This window comes from Lathamus discolor, chromosome 14 (assembly GCF_037157495.1).
Source record: "Lathamus discolor isolate bLatDis1 chromosome 14, bLatDis1.hap1, whole genome shotgun sequence".
Taxonomy (NCBI): domain Eukaryota; kingdom Metazoa; phylum Chordata; class Aves; order Psittaciformes; family Psittacidae; genus Lathamus; species Lathamus discolor.
In genome coordinates this window covers 2048419-2071082 of record NC_088897.1, presented here as the reverse complement: position 1 = coordinate 2071082, position 22664 = coordinate 2048419, and the positions used below count along the sequence as shown (strand labels likewise).

Sequence of the window (22664 nt, the reverse complement as noted above, 5' to 3'; positions counted from 1 at the left end):
CGGAGATCAAACCAGTAACTTTGCTACATCAGAAAACCAATACGCATTTAACATTACTATTGTAATAAAATGTATTCAATTCCGACTTCAAGTTGAGAAGCTGATGCTCATCTCTTAGACAACAGCACTATTATTTTTTGTTATCATGTTAATTATGTTATCACAGATGCACACCCTTCCAAATACACTCAGTATAGCTTTTCTGAGCTGCTCTAATCATGACAGTTGCGACCCAGGTTTAACTTAAGCACACAGACATGAATGGCCAATTCTGATATATTTGTATATATTATAGGTGATTAAATAGCTCTTGAATAATTTTCTTATTACATTCAAGGATAAATTTATACAACAGTTTGATATACTTTACACACCAGCTACCACTACAAACTAGTGTTAAATCTTAAAACCAATGCAAGTACAGTAGCTCAAGTGAAAACAAAGTCACACTACATTTGCAAGAACAAAAATGGGTTCTGCTGCTATTTCAGGCTGCCTGTGTTAACATGGCTTAGACTCACTCACCCAGTGTGGCTAAAAGCAAGTAATGGAACTGTTTCACACGCTCCTGATAAAAATCTGAGATTCAATCAGAAAATTATTCTGGCATACTAAATCAAATGCATCCCAAAATACTTTATGAAACAGAAAGGAGGAGATAGAAAGGCTGAAGTGATCATTTATATGAATGGCTATGTACAGCAGAAACAGAAAAATCTAAAGCAGCAGCCGATTTATACGCTGCTAATTCCTTCCTTAGACAATCAGACTTAGACTGGTCTGATTTCAGCAGGAAAATCTCTGCATGGAGATCAACACTGGTCTCAAGCATAAGATCCTAATTATTTGAAAGGCATTTGTTTTCATAGCTTTTTTTTTATGTGTCCAAGTCGATGGCATTTTAATGCCTTATTAAATGGTTGTTTTACAGCAGCCCGTCTGTTCAGTCTCTGTGCCCATGTCTGTACTTTGTGCTGCAGGATTTTACCTTTCATGCTAGCCAAAAAATATTTTCCAAATTCCCTATAAAACTTTTCGATATTTCCTAAGACAAATAGGGTGGTTTTTTACATACTCTAACATGACATTGATATGGTAGATATGACATGTATGCCTCCCCATTTATGGTGTGCTTGCAAAAAAGGTGAAGGTTTGTGCTCATTAAAGTGATATCCTCATTACCTTGGGCCCAACTTTATATGACTTTTTTTAATTACATAGACAAATGCAAATGTTTTCATTTCTGTTTTTCTTTAATTCAGTGTAAGTCCTGGCAACACAAAATATATGAATACTCCCCCAACACGTTTTTAGCCCAGACATTGCCACGTGGGGTCTCTAAATGCACAAGAAATGAAAAAGAGAACCAATTCAAACCCAACCTGAAATAAAATCATACTAATGAGAAGCTTTTATATCAACTTACTTGGAGGTGCATGTGAGGTAAACAAGCTTTCAAATGTGAAAAGGGAGATTCTAAAATCATATGTTTACCAGCATTCTGACAATAGTCGCAGTGAAACATCTCTTTTAAACATGGTGAAGCTCTTGCTTTGTTGAAGTCGAATGGCAGAACCCCACTGTCTTCAATGGACCCAGAATTTGTAATCAGGTAGCTCCTTCTCATCACTCATGCACAAAGATTGTACTGCTGTTCCACTTGGACTGAAGAATAGCTTTATCAGAGCTGGCAAATAACAAAGTCCTTTACTTATCTTTCTTATTGGTCCTGATGAATATGTGGTATGGATCAGCAAAAGTCTTTTAAGTCAAAGTATAATCTAAATTGCCTGTTTTCAGTTCTTGAGTGTTCTGTAGCAGTAAACAATAACGAACAGATGATGGAAGCAGCCAGACCTACAAAAGAAATAGTATTTTAAAAGTACTATATTTAGGGGGAAAAAAGGTTTGCCTTGGTACATAAAGAGCTCTATTCATTAAAATAAGTTTTACAAATGTGGTTATTTCAAAGAGTCAAAAAGTGTGAAATACACTTAAAATGAGTAAAATTTGTGGGTTTTCCTATGGGTTAAATACGTGCCATGCTAATAAAGCTTCCCTCACACCTCTTCCGAACTTGCAGTCTTTGGCCTCATTCTGCAAGATGTTTTGAATTGAGGGAGCTCAGCACTTTGCTGGAATGGACTATTAGCTATTAAAGTCCCAGCTCTTTAAAGATTGATGGATTTTAAAGGGATCCAGAAATCATCTAAATCTCACATTCAGCATCCTTACACCAAGCCCATGAAGTACATACATGAGTTCTAACAACTCTGCCCCAAGGATCTACCGGAGAACTGAGCATTTCCAAGGAGCAGCTGTTATGCTGAGTAGCTAAGCAGGCACACTAAGGGTGAAACAAGAATGGAGATCAAGCCACACAAATGAAACATCAAACAACCTCAAACCTTCTTCCTTACAGCCCCCAACAGGTCAAATGTTAAAGCACAAATTACTTTGAATCCTGCCTAGGTGCTCAGATCTTGTGAATTCAGATCCAGAACCCAAGCACCTCCCAAGTACATATGTATCTGGGGTCATTGATTCAGAGGCTCAAATAACAGCTAAATGAATCTGCTACATAATGGAAATAGGCTTGTTTCTGCAGGAGGGCTTCCTCCGTTCAGAACCAGCTTTCTGATGCTCTTCTTCCCACTCCTGTTTTAAAAATGTTCCTGGTGTGCAGCATAAAAAGCACATCAACAGCTGACATACGAAAAAACCCCATCCCTGTTTCACTGAAATGTGGCCCTGCTGGGGTAGGCCAGTATCACTGGATACTAAGTACCACCTATGTACATTCAAAAGAGGTTTTACAAAGTGATGAAAATCTTTACACAACTGATTTTCCAGTGTTTGATCCCTCCTACTGCTTGATGAAAGCTTCAAATAGCTTTAAAATTAAAAAAATGTGATAAAAGAAGATTATTCATAATAATCCACTCTCTTAGCTTTTGTCCTTTCAGTTTTCAGCTACCTATTATGTCCGGACATTGAGATATCTGTGTTTAACCTAAACATGTTTAAACACTTCCACTTATGTCCCTTGGCTTCTATAACCCTGGTATCATGGTCTGTTGCTGCACATGTAAATGAAACACCAGAAATGTAACATGTCTGCTCCATGATTGTTCAGGTATAGAAAAGTAAGATATTTAAGAAAGCATGGCTTTAAATACTAAACTTTAAAGCTGAATCTCTGCTACAGCAAAAAACCCTCAAATTTTCATAGCACTTGGTTTAATGTAGGGAGAAAATAACCAGCCTATTACCTAGTTCACATGCATAGACCCCAGAAATCATCACAATATTTCATATAGATAAAACCACATATGTTTCAGGCACATGGTGTTGTATCAGTCCTTCACCAAGGTACAGATTTTCTTTGCTTCATCTAACAGTAGAGATGGAGAATTTAATAGCAGCACACTTCCTTGAGCACTAACAAATCAATAAAATTCAATTTATGGCATGCTTATGTCAGGAGAAACTACTGGATGATAGAGCCAAGTGTTTCTTCAGTACAACTATGCTTGTTTACAAGAAAGAGTCCATAATTCTGTAAACAGCAGGAATCCCACAACAGGAGATGATGGTTTTGCCCACCACTTCAATTCCCTGTCCCAAAGGAAAACAGAGTTTCAGGAGAGCCACTTTGACAACTGGGCATTGGGCTACTATGACGGGTTCCCCATATGACTTGCTCCTTGTGTTTTGAGATAGGGCAGTGTTGGTAGGGAACCTCCAGTGTTGCTCTCTACATAAACCTGTGCTCAAGCCTGTTTCACAGCGTGGAAGCACAACATTCTTCCCCTCTAAAATCAGAAGGCAACGTGCCCCTCAGAGTCCCTGCAGCATGCTGAGGATTTGTCCGAACCATATATCCTTTTCCAAAGAAATGGAATTGAAATATGTCCTATAGATTTAACAACTGTCAGATGTTCTTTGAGCAGAATATTAATTTCTCTCCCGAGAATATAAACTCTTCGTTGTAATAGGTCACCATCTTCCCAAGTCCTTTGATTTCCTCTGTCAAAACTGCCCCCAGACCATAAACATCTGCATCCAGCCTAAAAGGTGTTAGAAACATGGGGAAGCTAAAATGGGAGCAGTTACAAGAGCTTTTTTAGAAGACAAAAGATGTTAAATCACACTATGCTAGCCACTGACATGGCTTCCTTCTCGCCAAACTCATGCTGTGGTTTTACAATAGTAACAAAGCCACAAATAAACTGCCTGAAATAGTAGTAGCAGTAATCATTAAAAACCCCAAGAAACCTTTACCTGACAGCCACTGTATGGAGAGTTGGTCAGGACTGTCCTGCTTTCGTTTTCTTTTTGTCTGTGAAAGTCAGTCCCTGGCTGGCTGTGTACTCACAATTAACTACTTCTGCTTTCAATGATTCACTTGTCTTTGCATTTGATTTCAGGTTGATGACTTTCAGTGTATTATAGACCATTTGTAAATATGTCAGTTCCTATTCAAGTGTTGTATTTCACATCAAGATATAGTCAAGAGATAATCTAAAACAGGCATGCTGTACCATACCTTCTCCCCATCCTCTAAAATGCAGCAGGTGTTGAGCCAGAAGACATCTTTTTAAGTTGCAGTAGGCCTTGTCCTGCTCTGAAAGCTCTTCCCTCCCCCTTTTCCTGTTATTGACTCTACAGAATCTGCTCAGGGCACTGTTTGACTTTAATCAGAACTGCGAGTGAGGTCCAAAAATTGTACAAAGCTCACTTATCTCATCCCAGTGAATTTCCTCGATGCCCAGTAGCACTTCTTACAGCTTTGCCTTTGTTAAATAGGGAGGTGCGGTGTAATGGGCTGGTTTCCCTCAGAACCAGTCTGTGGAAACCACTGTGTGCAGGCTGGATCCAGAGAACTGATTTTTTAACTTGAAAAAACTTCGGGGAATGTAAACAGTGCACTAAAATTGCAATTTTGGCTCAGCTGTAGTGTCTTCATTGCTGCTAACAGTAGCACCAACAGCAATGGTGACTAACTTCAGTAGAGGTTCGCAAGCTCAGTGCAGCCTACAGGTACTTACTGGACTTTTATGACTTGTACTGATTTCTGAGCAGCTGTATTTTCACACTTACTGTTAGTTGTGCTCGCTGGGTTAAATCTAGAGCAGGTATACCTACTTACAGCATCATACACGATGAGGAATTCACCTGAGAACATGCTGCAGCTCAGTATTTAACTGAATGTAAAATCTAAATTTCTCAGTGCAAGAGAAAATGAACCTTTCCTTCAGATGTAGCAGCCCTTAAAATGATGTTTTCATCAGTCTGTCTTTACTTGGGTAAAAAGATACTGCAACAAGTAGCTGCTGTAGTAGTTCACTGCTCTATGAGGAAAATCTGCTCACTGCAAATCATTTACCTACAAATCCTAAGCTTCACCTAGGCTACACAATTAAAGATCTCTGGAGATTTAATTTGTAAGACAATACTTCCAGCATGTATTACTCCATTACAGGCTATAATGAAATCCAAATCTTCCCATAGCTTATCTGTCATTTTAGTTATATTTCTTGCTCAGAAGAGACAAATTTTCAAAATCACTTTTCCCACCTTTTGGATCCATCATGTTTGCCAGCAGTCACTCTCCTTGCTTGAGACCAATCCATTCTTTTTCAGCCCACCTAGTGCAATAACTTCAGCTTGAGAAAGGATACTTTATTCCATTCATTTCATGGACCCTAATACAGATTCAAAAAGTAAACTGACCTAATCTAGAGAAAAGCTATAAGCTTTATCCTCATTCCTTCAGAGCTCAGCACTTTCAGGTTCATGTCTTCACATTTCCTGAACTGATTGAAGAACTTTCCCTAGACATTTCTGAGGCTCTGTCCTGGCCAGCCTCAGAATGGCTTTTATGGCCAATTTTTTCATAAGTCTAATATTTAACTGAACTACTTCCTTTAATTTTTCCACAGCTGCCAATTTTCCTTGTTTTACAAACCAAGATTATCACTTTTCCTAATTGTACAGTAAGGCCAGGGATCAGATTAGGACTGCCCCTTTTCATCAGTCATTTTATAAACAGTACTTGAGTTACAGGATTTGGCTGCTAGGAGCTCCAGTTTCTGTCCATCTTTCCAGTCATTCACTGGGGCTGTGATTTGAACAGACCACATGTCTGTCTCCTGAAGCCTATAGCTCAGAAGTAAAGGGTTTGATACTTTTTGAGCTGATCTGAAATATCCCATCTGAGTATACGGAAATTTCAAATTACAAGTGCATTTCCTCCTAATTTCTTGTCTTACAGAGATCACTAACTGCCAATCATTTCATTACACTACGGACTTCAGATGTGACCCAAGATTGCTGGATTTCACTCCAAATTTTATACTTCGTCTTATATCTTTATATGTTCTAGCCAAAGTTCCAGGCTGGCCAAAACTATCTTGCTTTCTGCTGTCTCCTGGTAAGCTTTGTGGATGATGGCAGTCAGATTGCTGAACCAACCAGTCATCTTGTCAGTTCAGTCTTGGAGGTCTGTATCCAGCCTTCCCATCTTGCTTTGGAGTTTTGTAGATGTCCCCAGATCTTTCTTTCTCATCAGAGGCCTCGGTCCTTCCACAAAGGGCTTACAGACATTGCAGATTCTTGTTGAAATTCTATCCGGCCACCTTCAATTCCTGCAAGTCCTGCAGAAAACAAGGTACTTGAGAAAAAAGAAGCAATGACTTTTCAGATACTGGTGTTTAAAAACACTGTCTGGATGTTCTGAATTAATATTGTGTTAGAAGAAGCCAAATGGCTGCATGCCAAGACTCAACCTAAGGTGTATTTTTATGGCAAAGCTATAAACCCACAAAATAAGTGGTTTATAATGGAAATTCTGACACACTTTTAATATTAAAAGCAGAAATATACTGGTTGTGGTAAGTATTTGACAGCTGTGGTACTCACCTGTCAGCTGTACTGCCTAAACAAGTCCATTTTGATGGTGGGATTCTTCCTTTATCTCATCCTGTTTCAGCCACACTGTTTGGGGGCAGATGGGTCCAGCCATATTCTGTAATTCACTCTGGAGCCTTTCAAAACCCTTTTTCTGGCTGATTACAGGGAAAAGCAACAACTTGGATTCACAGAGTATGGAAGCCTGCCTTCACTTGACTATGAAGCTTCTTGCACTGACTTGGCTCCAGGCTGAGAGCAGCTTTCATCAGCTGAAAGATGAGAGCTTTCATTGACACTGTTCCATTTGAGTGGCACTTCCCACAGAGTGACAAGGTACTGTGGTCAGGAAGAATTGTGGGACTGAGCATACGGGCCCTGCTTTCAGTTTGAAACTCAATCAAAAACCATCCTTGGAAACTTGCTGATACTAGAAGTATGGATCAGTCCATGTGCAACTGGAGAAAGGAGCAACCTTGAGTAATATTTAGCATAGTCTGTCAGTTTACAGAGGCATAAAGCTTATTGACATGCTGTGAATGTGTTAATAAAAAGAAAATAATGGCAATAATAAGACTAAAAAGAATTTCATAAGGCTGAAACATCATACAAATAAATACTATACCTAACACAACGTATCATAATTCCAGTTTGAAAAAAGACAAGGCACAGTTTTATATGCACATGAGTGCTCTGGTCACCTACACTAGTAGCCTCCCATCAATGTAACATTTACAACACATATATACGTTCGTCTCAAGGGAAAGTAGGAGGGAGAAGTGTGAAAAGGCAGAACTATTTTTCATCAGATATATTCAAGATGACAATGTTCAAAACAGCACTGGCTTTATATGTGATTTGTCTGTACAGCTTGTATTGAACCTGAGATTTCCAATTATAGTTAGGGGTTTTACAGATACTTTTCCCATCCCAAGCATCTTGATTTGCAGTCAAGTTCTTCAGGAAAACCAAGAAAGAAATGAGTCAATCCTTGATTGCCAGAATAGAAGTTGAGACATGCATACACACACTTACATACACATCTTGAACTTATTTCATACTTCACACACAAGCTGGAGAGAAAAGATTGTGACTCAAAGTGAATGAAATCTAAACAGCTGACAAATAAACACAGGATGATGGATTAAACTTTCCAAGTAGCATACAAGCCTTCTATGCTATAACATTAACTTTTGCTACTCTTAATGCACAGATTAACTGCAACAGCAAATAACAATGTAGAAAGCCTTTTGTTTAAGTAAAATGGAGATGAAATGAAAACCAAATTACACATTACTTAAAAATAATCTATCTGGAGATGAAATAAAACATTTGTGACTCTGAACCAGGATTCATACCTTTATTTCCAACATCTTCAATTAACACCCCTAGGAAATTTAACACAAATTAATGTTCTAAAGGGTATGCTGGATGGAGGGAAGCAGAGCCTGGGGCATACTAACTGGCTGCAGTCTTTAAGAGAGTCTAACAGCTTTAAAGACATAAGCAAATTTTACTTGCATCTTGAGGATATTTAATCATACATTTACATTAGCTTAGTTTCCTAGAGTCTAAGGACATTTACAAAATGCCTAGGAACTAAATCAAAGCTAAAAAAAGTGATTGTTTTGTTTCAAATCACAAGCAGGCTGCTTGCCTTGCATTTGAAAACCTCTGTGGTTCTCCACAGAACTTCCTGTGAAAACAAAATGCTGCCATAATGATTTAAGACAGGACTGAAACACTATTGACCACAACAAAAAGTCAAATACAAGGCAAGAATCAGATGGAAAGTGGTGGAAAGACAGCGTATGAAGGAATCTTAACAAAGACACATCTAGGTACGTCAATATTTATGTAATTAGAAGTTTTCAAAGGGCTGCAAATTCAGAAGAGAGTCAATGCTTACACAAGCTTGTGCTTTCCATGCTGGACACATTAGCAGGGTTCTCTAAACTGTCTACAGTGTGCCTGACAGACAAGAAACACCTTGGTGGTTATGTGCTCTAGCGTCTTTCTTTGGAAATACAACTGGTATGTGAGACTTCAATGCCCTGCCTTCAGCCTAGATTAGGAGATCATTATAAGGTAACAAACCACCCCCCTTCCCTTTTATTAGTTACGACCACTATTGTTTTAAAATGTTTTACAAAGCTTGTTGCTGCTCTATTTAGTCAATGGATCTTTAAAGTCTGCTTATCTACATATCTAGTCCACATACCTTCAAGTTAATTATTTCAGTGGATCTTTTCATGCGTGTATGTAAATAAAAGATGGATGAGGATTTTTTTAATATCGTGGTATTGGAGGTTATGTTCAGGCAAACTTCTGTCATCAGCAGAAATAGGGGATCCTGCCTCCTGCCTGCCTTCCTTCCCTTTTCTGAGGAAGTGGTACCTATTATACTTTGCTCTGTTTAATCCAGTAAGCTTTCCAGGTGCTTCAAGCATACAAACACACACATGCATAGTTAGAAATGAATATTAATTTTTAAAATACAAAACCAGTTCTGATGCAAGCTGGTGAGCTGAACAACACTACCAATGCATCTGGGAAAAGAGTCTTTGGCAAGAAAGTTGATTTTTCTTCTCATGCAGATCAGGCTTTTCTTTATGATTAGTCTCATATGTTTCTTGTTGGTGACTTAGTGTAATTTTTAAATATAAATGAATGTCTACGTTAGTTTAATCCCTCTATTTGGATGCTATTGGAATGAAGCCCCAGCTGTGGTACATGCCCAGGTCTTCTCCAGCTGTGCCTTGCAAACGAGGAAAAGAAAGGAGATTGACAGCAGCTCCTGTTGCTCCCCAGACCAGCTCTGCAAATTGACAAAAGCCACAGTGCTTTCTTTGGACCAGCCTTCCTCCTTTTATTAGCTTCTAGCTGCTTTGCCGGGTAAAAAAATCAATGGAAAATGGATTTTTGAAAGTATTTGTTTTGGTGTAAAACAAAGATAGCCCAAGAAAAGTACTTCAGGCAGAAATCTCATGACTGAAAAATAAGACTGGTAAGATTTTTACAACCAAGTTAAGGGTTTTTTTGGTTTTACTTTCTTTGGAAGCAATAGAAACCAACACACCCTTTTCTGGTACAACAATGCTCAGGACGCTCGGAGGTCTACGTATCTCCTTTTGACATGAGTTAAGTAAAGAGATTTTTCTTAAATAGTATTGACGATTAGAACATTAAAGAATGATACAGAACTTTCACCATTGAAATGTAAAAGGTTTCACAACTCAGATCCCCACAGTCCAAGCAGCAGAAGAGCTAGAATATTTCCGCTATGGCATGGGAGCAGGATGTGGAAAGTTGGAAGCCGTTGGAAAAAATATGTACCATAGGAACTCCATTTTGTTCCATTTGAAATCGTCAGGGGAAAATTGAGGGATGCAAGCCATGAGTATGAATGCAACCCCAAGCAGGGGAAGTGCAGCTGTTATGGAGCTGCTGCAGCTCTTGGCCTGCAGTGGGAATTCTGGATATCAGCTTTCTTGATGTTCCCCAAAACATCCACCCTATTCCACCACGCAAACCCCATTTACCTGGGCTTACACAGAGCTGGAGAACTGATCTGGTGTCTGCCAATGTGTCATATATAGTCTGTCTGGATGGAGCTGAAGAAATCCTAAAATCACTCAGACAAAGATAAATCTGTTTCTTAGGCCCTGTCTAGACTGTGAAAAGATGGGCTCTGTCCCTCGCTGCCTGGGCTGGAGAGGATGTGGGCAGCTGGGTACATTTGATCATGCATATGGTTGGACTGCACAAAACTGAAATCACTTTGCAGAACCAGTGTTGGCTGAAAATATGCTAACCCTAGCAGTAGCCTTGCTGTGCAGACAATGTCAACCTGCCAAATATGAAAAATGAGGTTTTGTTCAGCTACTTGTTATTAGCTGCTCAAAACTTGACTGCAGCTGAATGAAGAAACCCCAACATTCCCACGACAAACACATGGCTTAACCAAAATACGGGAGGTCCTTTCCTCAGAGAAGATGACAAGCCTAGAAATAATTGTTAAAATAAATACTTGAAAAAACTTGGCTCTATTTCTTCACCTACACAAAAAGGAACAGTTGAATCTATAAGCCAGAGTTTCTGGCTAACAAAGTATTTCTCCTTCAAACCAGTTAAGCAGCATACTTTGATCTTTGTGTATGAAATACTTCATCTTTCAGAGTAATCATAGTCAATGTCCAGTCTCATTTTAAAGTATAATTTGTGGCTTTAATATTTACAATGTTATTTTGAGGAAGCACAAAAATTATAATTCATTCAGTATTGTTTATGTCTCGTTTGAAGTCACAGATGTTACAAATTGAAGTTAAGATATTCAGATTTTTCACATCTTTTGGCATTTTAAATTGTGGCTATGGGACAAAATGCCTTCCTTCCCAAGGCTCCTTCCCTGACTAATCTCCAGTTGATTTCAGGATGATTTGGTTTCTACCTGACATTAGAAGACAGAAATTGGGTAAAAGTAAATCCTGGATCATATTAAGAACTATTTTGCTTGCCAAGTAATATTATCCTGTAAGTCTCTATAGTAAAACCAATATACTAAAGAAATATTTATATATGAATTATTTCCATACAAAAAGAAACTGATTAAAAATTACAGAATGTAACTTTCTTCTATCAGTGTAACACTACTGTACCACGTATATAGGGATGCCTGAACAGGTGAAGCCTGAGGTAAAGGCTGGGGTACAGGGTGGAAGGACTACTTGGAGTTTAGATTAGTAGAAAATGAAGAACATGGAGAATGTTCACTGGCTCTAGTGCAAAGCACAGCAACAATTTAAACACAGATCAATACAAATAAAAGCCTATATTGACTGAAATCTTACCTAATGTAACACAAAGCCTTTTATAGGTAGTAATACCAAAATGAACCAAAAAAACCCAAACCAAAAAATGAAAACAAAAAGCGTTGGCTCAATCTTGTCAGCTCTTTAATGGGATTACCTAGAATGTTTTCATGTTTCCATGTCTTAGATGTGATTGTTTTATTAAGATTGGATAAACTGTACTACCTTTAGTTGCCTTAGAAATAACATCTCTAATATTACAAATGACAGTGTAAGTCATGTTCGTACACCTTGTGCAAACAAGGAGGACTGGGCAAGAAGATAGCAGTCTCTTTGTTGGAATGATTTTCCTGCATCTCCTCCGAAAGAAAACTGGTATGTGCTCCTTAAATGAGAAAATACAATATTCCTTCATGTACAAACCAGTATTTGATATATAATAGCATTCGTCTGATCCAGTTTTTAAACAGAAATAAATGCAGAAGACATCTTCAGAATCCAGACAGAAAAAAAGGCTCATTTGCTTTGAGAGCTATTGTTACCAGAGAATGAGTTTTTCCAAGGAGCACAAACAAAATTAAAAATAGGTGCCAAAGAGAAAATCAATTAAATGCTTATAAAAAAGGAGCATCCACTATCTCTGCTCCTTTCCAACAGACATTCCCATCTGGAATTTATTTTTAGGATGCTCATTCCTTCTCACAGGTTCAATGCTACCCATTTCACACCATTTAACTATTGAAAGGTCTTGAAATTCCGGACCAGAGAAGCCAGAGCCCAGTGTATTTCTCAGTGATGTAGCTAATGTGTCAGACTTGTAAAATAGCTCTTAGTGGTAGACCTCCATTTAGAGAAAGACGGAAACTAGCTTTAAATACTTAAGGCTTTAATATCTAGTCCATTACGCTGCAGCAAGGTCTTGTAAAGAGTCAATTATGGGATACTTCTGATTCGATCCACATGCAAGGGAAATCCGCTTCTTTGCCTTTAAACCTCTGTAGTAAGTGTCCTGTTTAAATAATTAGTGACACTTTTTCTTTGATCAAATTGATTCACATTGTTATTCTTTTATGTTAATTTAAAACTTAATCCATGGAAAATCCAAGACAGATCTCAATCCATCACTCAGAGAGCTTTTACATAAAGGCACTATCATGAGATTGTCCAGAAAACATGACAGGTTAAAGACAGTAGTGAACCAACTTGAAGTAAATGCTTTTGTTTTTTTGGCCTTCTGAAAACCTGTGAATCACCAACCATTACTATTGGCATGGGTAAGCAGCGCGACAATTTGGAAATTACTGTGAGCAGAGACACAAAGCTAGCAGCTACTCTAGCACAAAACCTATTTGCCAGCACATTTAATGATTAAGCCAAAATCTAAGTGTTTCCTGCCATTAAAAAATGTATTAATCATGGAAAATATTAGATAATAAACTGAAGTTTTACTTATATTCTTGCCTTCTATTCAAAGCTTAGTTGTCCAGGTTACAGGGAAGTTACCAGCAACAAAGTTGGAAGGGATTTCAGGCCAGACAGAGCTGGTTAAGCTGCCCAGCTAGTAGACTATGTAGAAGAAAAAATACTCTCAATATTTATAATTTCATGTCCATGCCATTGTCTTTGGTAAGATATTTCTACAAATCTATGAATGTGAAACTGGTAATAACGTTACCTATATAAGTGCATAAATATTTAAGTTTTGTCCAAGACCATAAATTCAACAGACCATGCTAACTTTTACTTGCTGTACAGCTTCAAATAATTTGGATTAGTATCTCTACAGTAAGGCAAAAATGAGTTATAGTCTTAATTGAACATGAACTGATAATTTCTGGATATCAGAGTTACATTTTACCATAACATTTCAGATGTTGTATGTTTTCTAATAATAATCAAAAAGTTATGCTTCTGGACAGCAGCACTGCCATTTAATGACAAATGAGGCACAGGAACTACTTTGTTAAAAAACTGTTGTATGTTTCTTCAAAAGGCTTGATGGAGGAGCACTTAAACCCTCCAAGTGTTTGTCTAAAATATTAATGCCACACCACAAAAGAAATAATAACAGATAATAATTCACAATAATTAAAACAATATTTAAGGAACACAAGATGACCATTTTGTTTAACTGCATGACAAAATCCCTGACCAAAATTGTTTTATAAAATGACTAATGGAATGTAATTGCTGCAAGATTTCCACTTGAGCATGAACCGCTGGGTCTTGAGGACCTCTGCTGTTCAGGCAGTGCACTGTACAGCTGCATGCTCAGAGTATTATCTCCACTCAGCAGCGAAGGTGAACAACTTTGCATTATCTTTAGATCTTACCCTATACATTTAGTATAATAACCTCTGCACTTCTGTACATTTTCTTTCAGCTATTGATCTTTTAAAAAGTTAGAGACTCCTGTGAAAATTCCCATAGCCAGTATTCCAATTCACCTGCTTAAATCTGTACACTGACAATGAAACTTGGATATTTGCCTGTATTTTCCTTTCACCATTTGAAACAGCGCAGAGTAAAAAGAAACTCACAGATAACATTGGAGACACCAAAGAAACAGCAGATGCAGTCTAGTCAGCATCAAACTGAAGATAAAATCTTCATAGAGTGCTCTCTGTGTAAGAATAGTCTCCATCTAGGACAACAGCAAACCAAAACATGTAACACCCAAAAGCTGGGGACAGTAGCAACAGCCCAGGGAGGCTGCCTCTGATACCGCAGGGCAACTGGGGTGCCACAAGAATGCTACCTGTGAACCAGCCCAACTGATCCACTACTGATTGAACGTGACTGCTTCAAACACCATTTCTTACGTACAAAGGGGAAATACCCAAGTGAGGGCTACAAATGCCAGTAAGACTGTCTGGTTATTAGAATAAGGAAGCACTTTCAGGGAGCATGAGAAAGGTAAGCATTTTTATTCTGCCCTTTAGGCTTTAGGAAAACCACCCTCTCTGCAACATCTGCTCATTGCACATACAGAATTCATACACAATCTATAGACTTGTATATGACACATACTCATAAAAGTGGCTGGAGTTTGTACTAATTCTGCTTAAGCCACTAATTGTTCTTCATTAAGAAATAGTTTTTATTTTCCAGGAAAAGCTGGACACCAGAACTTGCTATTTGGCTGTCTTTTGAATGGAAGAAAGGCTGCACAGAGTGCAGGCAGTGTTCTAACTCCACCCTCGGTGTCCTGCCCTTGACAAGTATTCCCCTTTTAGAGGTATTAAATCTTGGCAACATCCATTGCAGTTCCCACTTAAGCTGAAGTAAGTACATGTACAGAAGGGCTCTGTCAACATATCTGAGTGGAAAGATGTTTGGATTAACTAAGAAAACCTATTTCAAATCTCAGATAATAAAATGTCCTCCTAAATCCTAATTGCAACTTTCATCTTGTGTCTTAGGCCTCGCTACCAGCTGATGTGCCGATACAGATCAAGTGTTTAGTTTGATAAATGCGGCTTACTAAGGTCTTGGTATTGCTGACTGACAGAGTAGCTGAATAGGATCCAGGCTTCTAAAGGTGATTATCTGCCTAAAGAAGGAAGAAGATGAGCACAGGACAACCTTGTTTGTCATTTTGTGCACTTAATCAGACAAAGCTCATAAGACTAAGAGCTCCTCTATACTATCAAAAATAAAACAAAAGCAGCTTTCGAATAAATTACACTACCGTTTCACAGAGGGGAAATCCATACGCATGCATTGGAGAACTATCTTTTAGTTGCTATTTTCCAGCAAAAAGAATTTACAACTATAACACTAAATCATATTTCCAGAGTCCTTTCCTTAAGACTGTTGAGTTCGGAGTTTACTGCAGCCAGATCTCATTTTATGCACACGTAAAGCAGCATTCTTGTTTTAAACAACATAACCAGGTAGAAAGCCACCAGATTACAAGAACTGTCCTTTTAGTTTAAATTGTTAGCTAAAAGTAATACAAACATCATGTTCTCTCAAGGAAGATACCGGCCTGACGAGGCTTCACCCACTAATACCCCTGTTCAGTGCTTTCAAAAGGAAAAATCTGGGAAGGGGAAAAAAGGAGGCTTACTGTTGGTTCTGCTTTGGAGTTAGTAGAACACCTACAGCTTCTTTCTACAATGTAAAAAATCTGTGATATTTAATTTGCATTTCTTTAACTACGAGCTTGCATCAAATTGGTTTAATACTCCTATAAGTACAAATGGAGTATTAAGAGCAGACGTAATCAAAATACCTATAAATAAACAGTATTTTCAGTGGGGAGTACTCCCCCATTTAAATGACAAATAAATAGCTCCCTCTCCCCCCAACCCTGAAGAAGCAACAAAGCTGCCTTAGTAACATCACTTGAATATCAGAATTTCAAAAAGAATGAGTCAAAATCTCATCTGGAATGCATTTAATCCAGAAAAAAACACTGCAGATGAAGAATTGCCAATAACTTGTTATATCATTATTATTACAACTTAACAGCAATTGCATTCCTGTTTCATAGTGAAAGGTCCTATTGCATATTGCATACAGAAAATATTTCATCAGCCAATTTTCATAAAATAAATCCTAAAGTAAAGGCCATTTTCTCTAAACCTTTAGAGTGTGAGTAGGCTCATTGACGTCTACAGGTCTGTTCACGTGAGTGCAGCCTTGCAAGGTCCAGCGTTGACACCAAGAACTGCACTATTTGGTTGTTGAGTGGTATCAGAACAAAAGTACTTCAGTTCACAAGTTCAGAATTCTACAACTGATTATTGGCAGTATCATTTATTACTATTAATTTCATAGCTGACAGGTTTTGATCACGAGTTCTGGCAACCCAAGCAATTTCCAAGTGTTTTGTAATCACACCTAATTCTGTATCTGAATCATTAGAAGGATAAAGTTGTTATACTTGTAATGGTATTTGTCCTACTTTCAACATTACCAAACTGTTTTCTCTAATCCTTTAGGAAACACCATAATGAGGCTCATCTGATGGCTTCTATTAGTTAGGAAGGCAAACTAAAAGATTTAGCTCCTCAGTCTGTCTCTAAATCTTCTAAGTGAAAGATGATTTACAGTTAAGCTATGAAAAATGCGACCACTCTCAAGTCTGGAAAGTCTCAATCTGATTTCAGCAAACTTAAATCACGAGGAAAGATTGCGTCCCACTAACTATAGATTTGCTTACCTAGGGAATCAGCATGTGGTGTGAAACATTCATTAAGTTATAAAAGGTTTATAGACTTGTCTGAGCTTCTATGAAAAAAAATTGTTCAATTTTTCACTGAAAACACTGATCTGAAAGGTTAAGTTTTTAGCTTCTGTGTTTGATATCTAAAATAATGGTTTTCTGTTCCAATTCCAAGAAAGTTACAAGATCAAATACAATATAATTATTGTGAGACAAAACAGAGTCATCTCACTACATCAAGACAAATATTTACAGAAATTAGAAAAGAAAGTGACGTTTTTGTTATGATAAAGCTAAATACCTATCCTTTTGGAATTACTTGATCTCCAAAGGGTCTGAAGAACAAAAGAGGATGAAGCCATAAAATATTTATAAAGACAAGAGCATATTTTGTTTAGAAGTAAAAGCAAAGATTTAACAACTGATAGTTTCACGGCAATAAAATCAGGAGATAAGAAGGGGAATGGAACCTAATTCAATTAAAATATAAATTTGTACAAAGCTTTTGAAGGTTGATGCTTGCCTTTCTCCTTGTCAGAGACCCATGCTTCACCACACTTTAGGATTAACTCCATCCCCCTATTTATTCGTCTGAGTCTCTACACAGCACCTACAAACAGGTTGGAATTTGCAATACAGTTCTGCACCCAGCACTACCCAGTTAAAATACCACTAGCTACTCAGTATTAATAAAGCTCAAGTCTCCAATAAAACAGTGGAAGCTGGTTTGTTGAAGCCAACTGAAATTTTCATACCATAATTAAACCCTGTGCAGTACAAAAAGAATAAAGCTGAACCTGCAGACCACTCCAACGACAAGTCATGACCAGACTGATCGGAACAGAAAGTTACTGATCGGAACAGAAAGTTACTATCTGGGAAAATGAAAAAGCCCCAACCAACAAAAGAAAACAAAAGGCTAATATTGACCTAAACATGTATTTAAAGAAATGGATTTCAAACATCTGTGCCTTAACTCACTTCTTAAGCTTTCATTGGTATGAGAAGAACCACTAATGTCTGTAGGCTTCAGAATGTCTCTCACTCTTTGGGAACACTGCAATTACAGCATGTACTTGCCTCTGCAAGCATACGTTTGTCATGAGTCCTTCAAACCCCCCAGACCAAAAATCCACCTCATGGACAGTGAAGGGAGAGAGGCTGTGATGAGGAGAGTGGGAGGAAGCTGGGACAAACAGACAGAGAAGCTCTTGTTATTAGAGGATGTTCTAGTGGAATAAGAAAGTAACAGGACCACGGAGATAAAGTGAGTTTTGCTAGTGGCAGAACCTCCTGCTGAATCAATGACAGCAGAAGCAAAACACATGTTTTCAGATACAGAGGTCTGGAAAAAATAAGAGAAAGAAACTTCGCAGAGGTAATTTGACTAGAGAGCCTCACTACCAGTGCTGCCCTGCAAACCAGGTGGAACCCCCTTTCTTGTCAGACTTTAAGTATTTGTAATAGTTGTTATTGCTATGCTTAATTCCTTAAGAATTCACTGGTCTTCCTACACAAGAAAACATTTTTTTATTCCTTTCTTTCTTAGGCCCCAAGCTTCCTTCATCTCAGATGATTTCACAGCTGGTTTTGTTTCCCTATTGTAATGCATGCTCACTGTCTGCAGAAAGGCAGGACTGGAGGTGCTCCTGCTCTCGTCACCAGTGTTTCTCACTTAACCAAGTCAAGTCCTGCTAAATGACATGTGGGAACCTCACACTCTGAAGCCAGAAGAGTTGGCTGCTCAGGGAACATGCAAAAGACATCTCTGAAAGCAAATTTGGGTTTGATCCTAAGAACCACTCTTAATTAGAGTCAAAGAGAACTATTTCCTTGTAAAAATATTCTTCTGCCTTAAAAATAAAGTTTTGTACATTAAATCAGAATTTTATTACTAGTTTGATGGCCAGACAATAATCACCTAGGTACAAGTCTGTTATAGCTGACACCTCTGTGCAAAATTTAAACCTCTGCTCCCCTTCCCCTCCACAAAATAAAAGGAAAGAAGAAATAGCTAGAAAGAAAAGCAGAATCTCAGAAAAGAGCTTTAAAATGTTTCAGAATAGAAGTGAATGCATATCCAGTATGCTTATTTGGAAAACCAGTAAAACTATTTAGAATAGACGCAAGTTCACAAGTTCATCATATCTAAATGAAAATTAAGAAAAGGTTAAAGCATACAAGTTTAGCACCATGGGTTAATGTGCCCATTTTACCTTCCTCCCAAGAACATATTCAACAGAAATCTGGGAAAGAAACTGTTTTCAAGTCCTGTTCAAAGGGCTAAGCATTGTGCAGTGTTGAGTGGCTTTCAGTTTGAATAGCAATATAAGCACACCTGCTGAAATAGTATTCTTCAGTTAATGTTTACTCGGGGAATAAGAGTTTGGGTTTTGCAGTTTCTTGCTATGACACCACTGAAAACCTAACCTGAAAAGGTCATTTCAGTAGTACCTTCCCTATGATCTGCATTTGATGAGAACTGTTCTGTGCTTTTGTCTATTGCTTTGGCGTGCTTATCCAAAGTCTTTGTCATTAGCAACCTGCTATTCACACAACCTGTGAAAAGTTTAATGTAACTAGTGATCAGCTGAAAGCACCTTCAAAAACACAGTAACTTTTATGGTACTGGGTGTAACCTAAAATTGGAACCTCTTCAGTATTATCATTGCTTTAGCACATTTGTGTAACTAAATTCTGTGTGAACCTTTATCATACACACAAAAGCCCTTCCTATGCCCAAGGTATTAGAAAGCCAAGTTATTATTTCTCTTCAATGCAGTGCTGACAATAACAGAACAATATGATGTATGACTAAGGCAGATGAAAATGAACATCTGAAACAGTCCATGAAAACTGTGAATTGCTTACTTGTTCTAAAGAATATATTCAAAGTTTGCTTTGAACTTCCCTCTACTGTGAATGATGACTGCGAAGAATATGTAAAAGCAGAGATAACACAGACACAATCCATTTTCTGACTTACACCTCCATTGTCCTCAACTGCACTTTTTCTCCCCACCTTTGCATTAGGAAGAACTACAGTGTTAAGGAGAAGTTCCTTTATAGATAGTCATGAACAGGTTTGATTTGTGTTCGCATTCATATAACAGCATTGTTAGTCTATCCACAGTACACATCAAAGAGTAACTTGTATTTAATTTATAAATGTTTCTAGAGTGTTTCAGACATCTAAAAAAAATAAAATTATTCTGATAAAAGATAGACACATTATTATTGTTCTCAATAATGACTCCAGAGCAAAATAAGGTAAAGCTACTGTCCAATAACATACACAGAAGTTACCCACACATTTGTCAGACTTATTTTTAATTTCCTAGCTCTGTTGATACAAATTATTCACACATTCCTCAGAAAGGGAATTTAGTAATAGGCAAATATTCCAAGCTAGCAGCTTTGGAGAAGAACACTGTTTAAATACAGAGCAATTAGTAGTTATAGCAAGTCTACTACCCTACTCCTGCTTGCTAAGGCAATTCAACAAGGACCAAGAGTATCTCTGAAAACTAATTGTAGGATCCTCCTGGTTTCTGGTCCTCAAAGTGTGTCCTGTTCTCCATACCTGGGAGGTTTCGTCCTTCGTTACAATAATTCATATGCCCCAGTCATATAAGACACTGAAATGCAAATCTACTGATCAGAGAATATAAGGTAAAAAGCACTAGACAGCACAAGCATTCCAGTATGTTTGATTCTTATTCTTCCTATGAGGAATAAGCACACACATCTAAAAAATAAGCCAATAGTAACACTTCTGTTAGGACAAATCATTTTGTGAACAATTTAACTAGACAATGTGCTCTGCAATGGTCTCTATTTGTATTTCCCAGAGCAAAAATCACCCCCCCACACTTTTTAACCACATCTTTTTTACAGTTTGCCCCTATTTCATTCATAACACAAAAGGTAATAGATAACTTAAAATACCCACTTACAAGTAGGGGATACGCTGTATTATGGTGTGACTTACCAATATTTTGTCCATTTTGCAAAATTTTACAGGATTCTGTACAAATATATCTGGCAAATTACTTACTTATATTTAAAGTTACAGCACTGATCTCAGTAATGCTTAACTTTTCCTGTTCTGGATTTATACACAGCATAGCAGTTTGGCTTGCAATTAAGATAATACATGTGTATCTGTGGGCACTAGGAGCACTAGAAGCTTGCCAGACAGAGCAGAATTCTCTGCAATACAGAAAAGAAAAACTACTCCTATTTGCAAAAAGTCATTCAATCTGCATATTAAACAAAGTCAATCTTTCTACAGCGTTATCAACGTTTATATTAACATCCTCTTAGCAGCCCATATAGACACTGAGGCTGGGTAAGAATAACGCTAGTGTTCTGCTGCCACCTGCAGCCGAAGGAGGAGCGCTTGCTTTTTCAGCAGTAATCCAAGGCTAGAGCTTATGTCTGAAGTTAGGTATTATTTTCGACCATTAAAATAAAACAAATCTGTATAAGTTCTATAGTCTTCTGTTCCGGAAGAAAAAAAATGGTGAGAAATTTTAAAGGGTGATCCACCTACTTTAGCAATTCATATTAGACTTGGGAGAGAATAAATGTATGAAAGCTTTGAAGAGTATAAAACCTAAGTCAATTCAGTATACAACACTGAATGCTTGCAAAAAAAAAAAAATTCAAACTGGTCTTTCATATTTAAAGAGTAGTATTAATAACTGTGGGTATTTTTACATTTTCAACGTCCTTATCCGTACACACTTTTACAAGCAATTTGACTCATTCAGAAGCTTTGTTATCACTTTGCTAAGGGAATTGTGCAGTATGAGACAATTTTAAGCCGAACAAACCTGATTCACGTTCTTCCTGGAATAAGGCAGTAGCAGTCCTTGCAAAGATCTATTACAGTCTCCTACCACATCCTGATACTTTTCTCTGGGTGTGTTATTTCTAAACACTTACTAACATCCAGAAGTGAACCCAGCCATACATATGAAATGACACAGAAGACTTTAGACACATAGTCACAGAAATGAAATTAACAACTTCTCACTCATCTTTCAGTCTTGTCTGAAGCATTCCTAATTTATGTGTTATCTTCAATAAACAAAGTGATTGCCAAGAAAGGCTCAAAAAGCTGCAGATTACACTAGAAACTCCTTGTAACAGATCTGCAGCTTTGAATGGTCAGCTCCGAATGGCCTAAAGTCTTATTTAATTAAAATAATATATATACACACACACGCATATTCTTATGTATGTATGCATGTATGTATATGTATACATATGCGTGTGTTTGTGGACACACACATACATCTAGTAAAAAAAAAGAAAGATGTAAAGATACGCCCTAAATCAATGCACACCAAAGGTATGAACAGCCAAAAACCTAAACTGGTCATACCTTGTATTACTTATCACGTGCTGCTTCAAGAAGATATTTAAGTCAAAGAAAACAGGTATCGATATTAAATCAGAGGAGTAGATAAGAAACTGAAAACAAACACATACTCCTTTGAAAAAAATATTTCGTAACAGTAGCATGTGTTTGAATATCAGCATAGAAAATGTGCCCAGACATCCAATAATGTGACAGGGAGTATTAGTGCATGAAAGATCAGGTGGCATTCGTGCATGAAAGATTAGCATCCTGTGGAGGCCCTGGAAAATGAGCAGGGACTGGTTAATATTTACTAGCCCGGGTATCCCGTCAGACAGGCTAGAATAGTGACTCTGCCAGTCACCAGTGCTGTCTGCCTCCCTCCCTTCAAGCATCAGAG

The 22664-nt window shown here is 37.7% G+C and overlaps 1 protein-coding gene across 7 annotated transcripts in view; it reads right to left on the bottom strand.

The window, feature by feature from the left end:
• Window positions 1–879: 879 nt before the first annotated feature.
• BRIP1 (BRCA1 interacting helicase 1) overlaps window positions 880–22664 on the bottom strand; it is a 115660-nt gene continuing 93875 nt past the window's right edge. For 5 of the 7 annotated variants that reach the window (XM_065694572.1, XM_065694575.1, XM_065694579.1 and 2 more), the window contains one exon: window positions 6577–6659. Coding sequence is in view for 2 of the 7 variants with exons in the window: in XM_065694577.1 (XP_065550649.1) it covers window positions 1751–1857 (107 nt within the window). In the remaining 5 variants the exon portion in view is untranslated. Of the gene's footprint in view, window positions 1858–5580; window positions 6660–22664 lie in introns of those variants that run through there. The other 2 variants (XM_065694578.1, XM_065694577.1) reach the window with 2 other exon arrangements.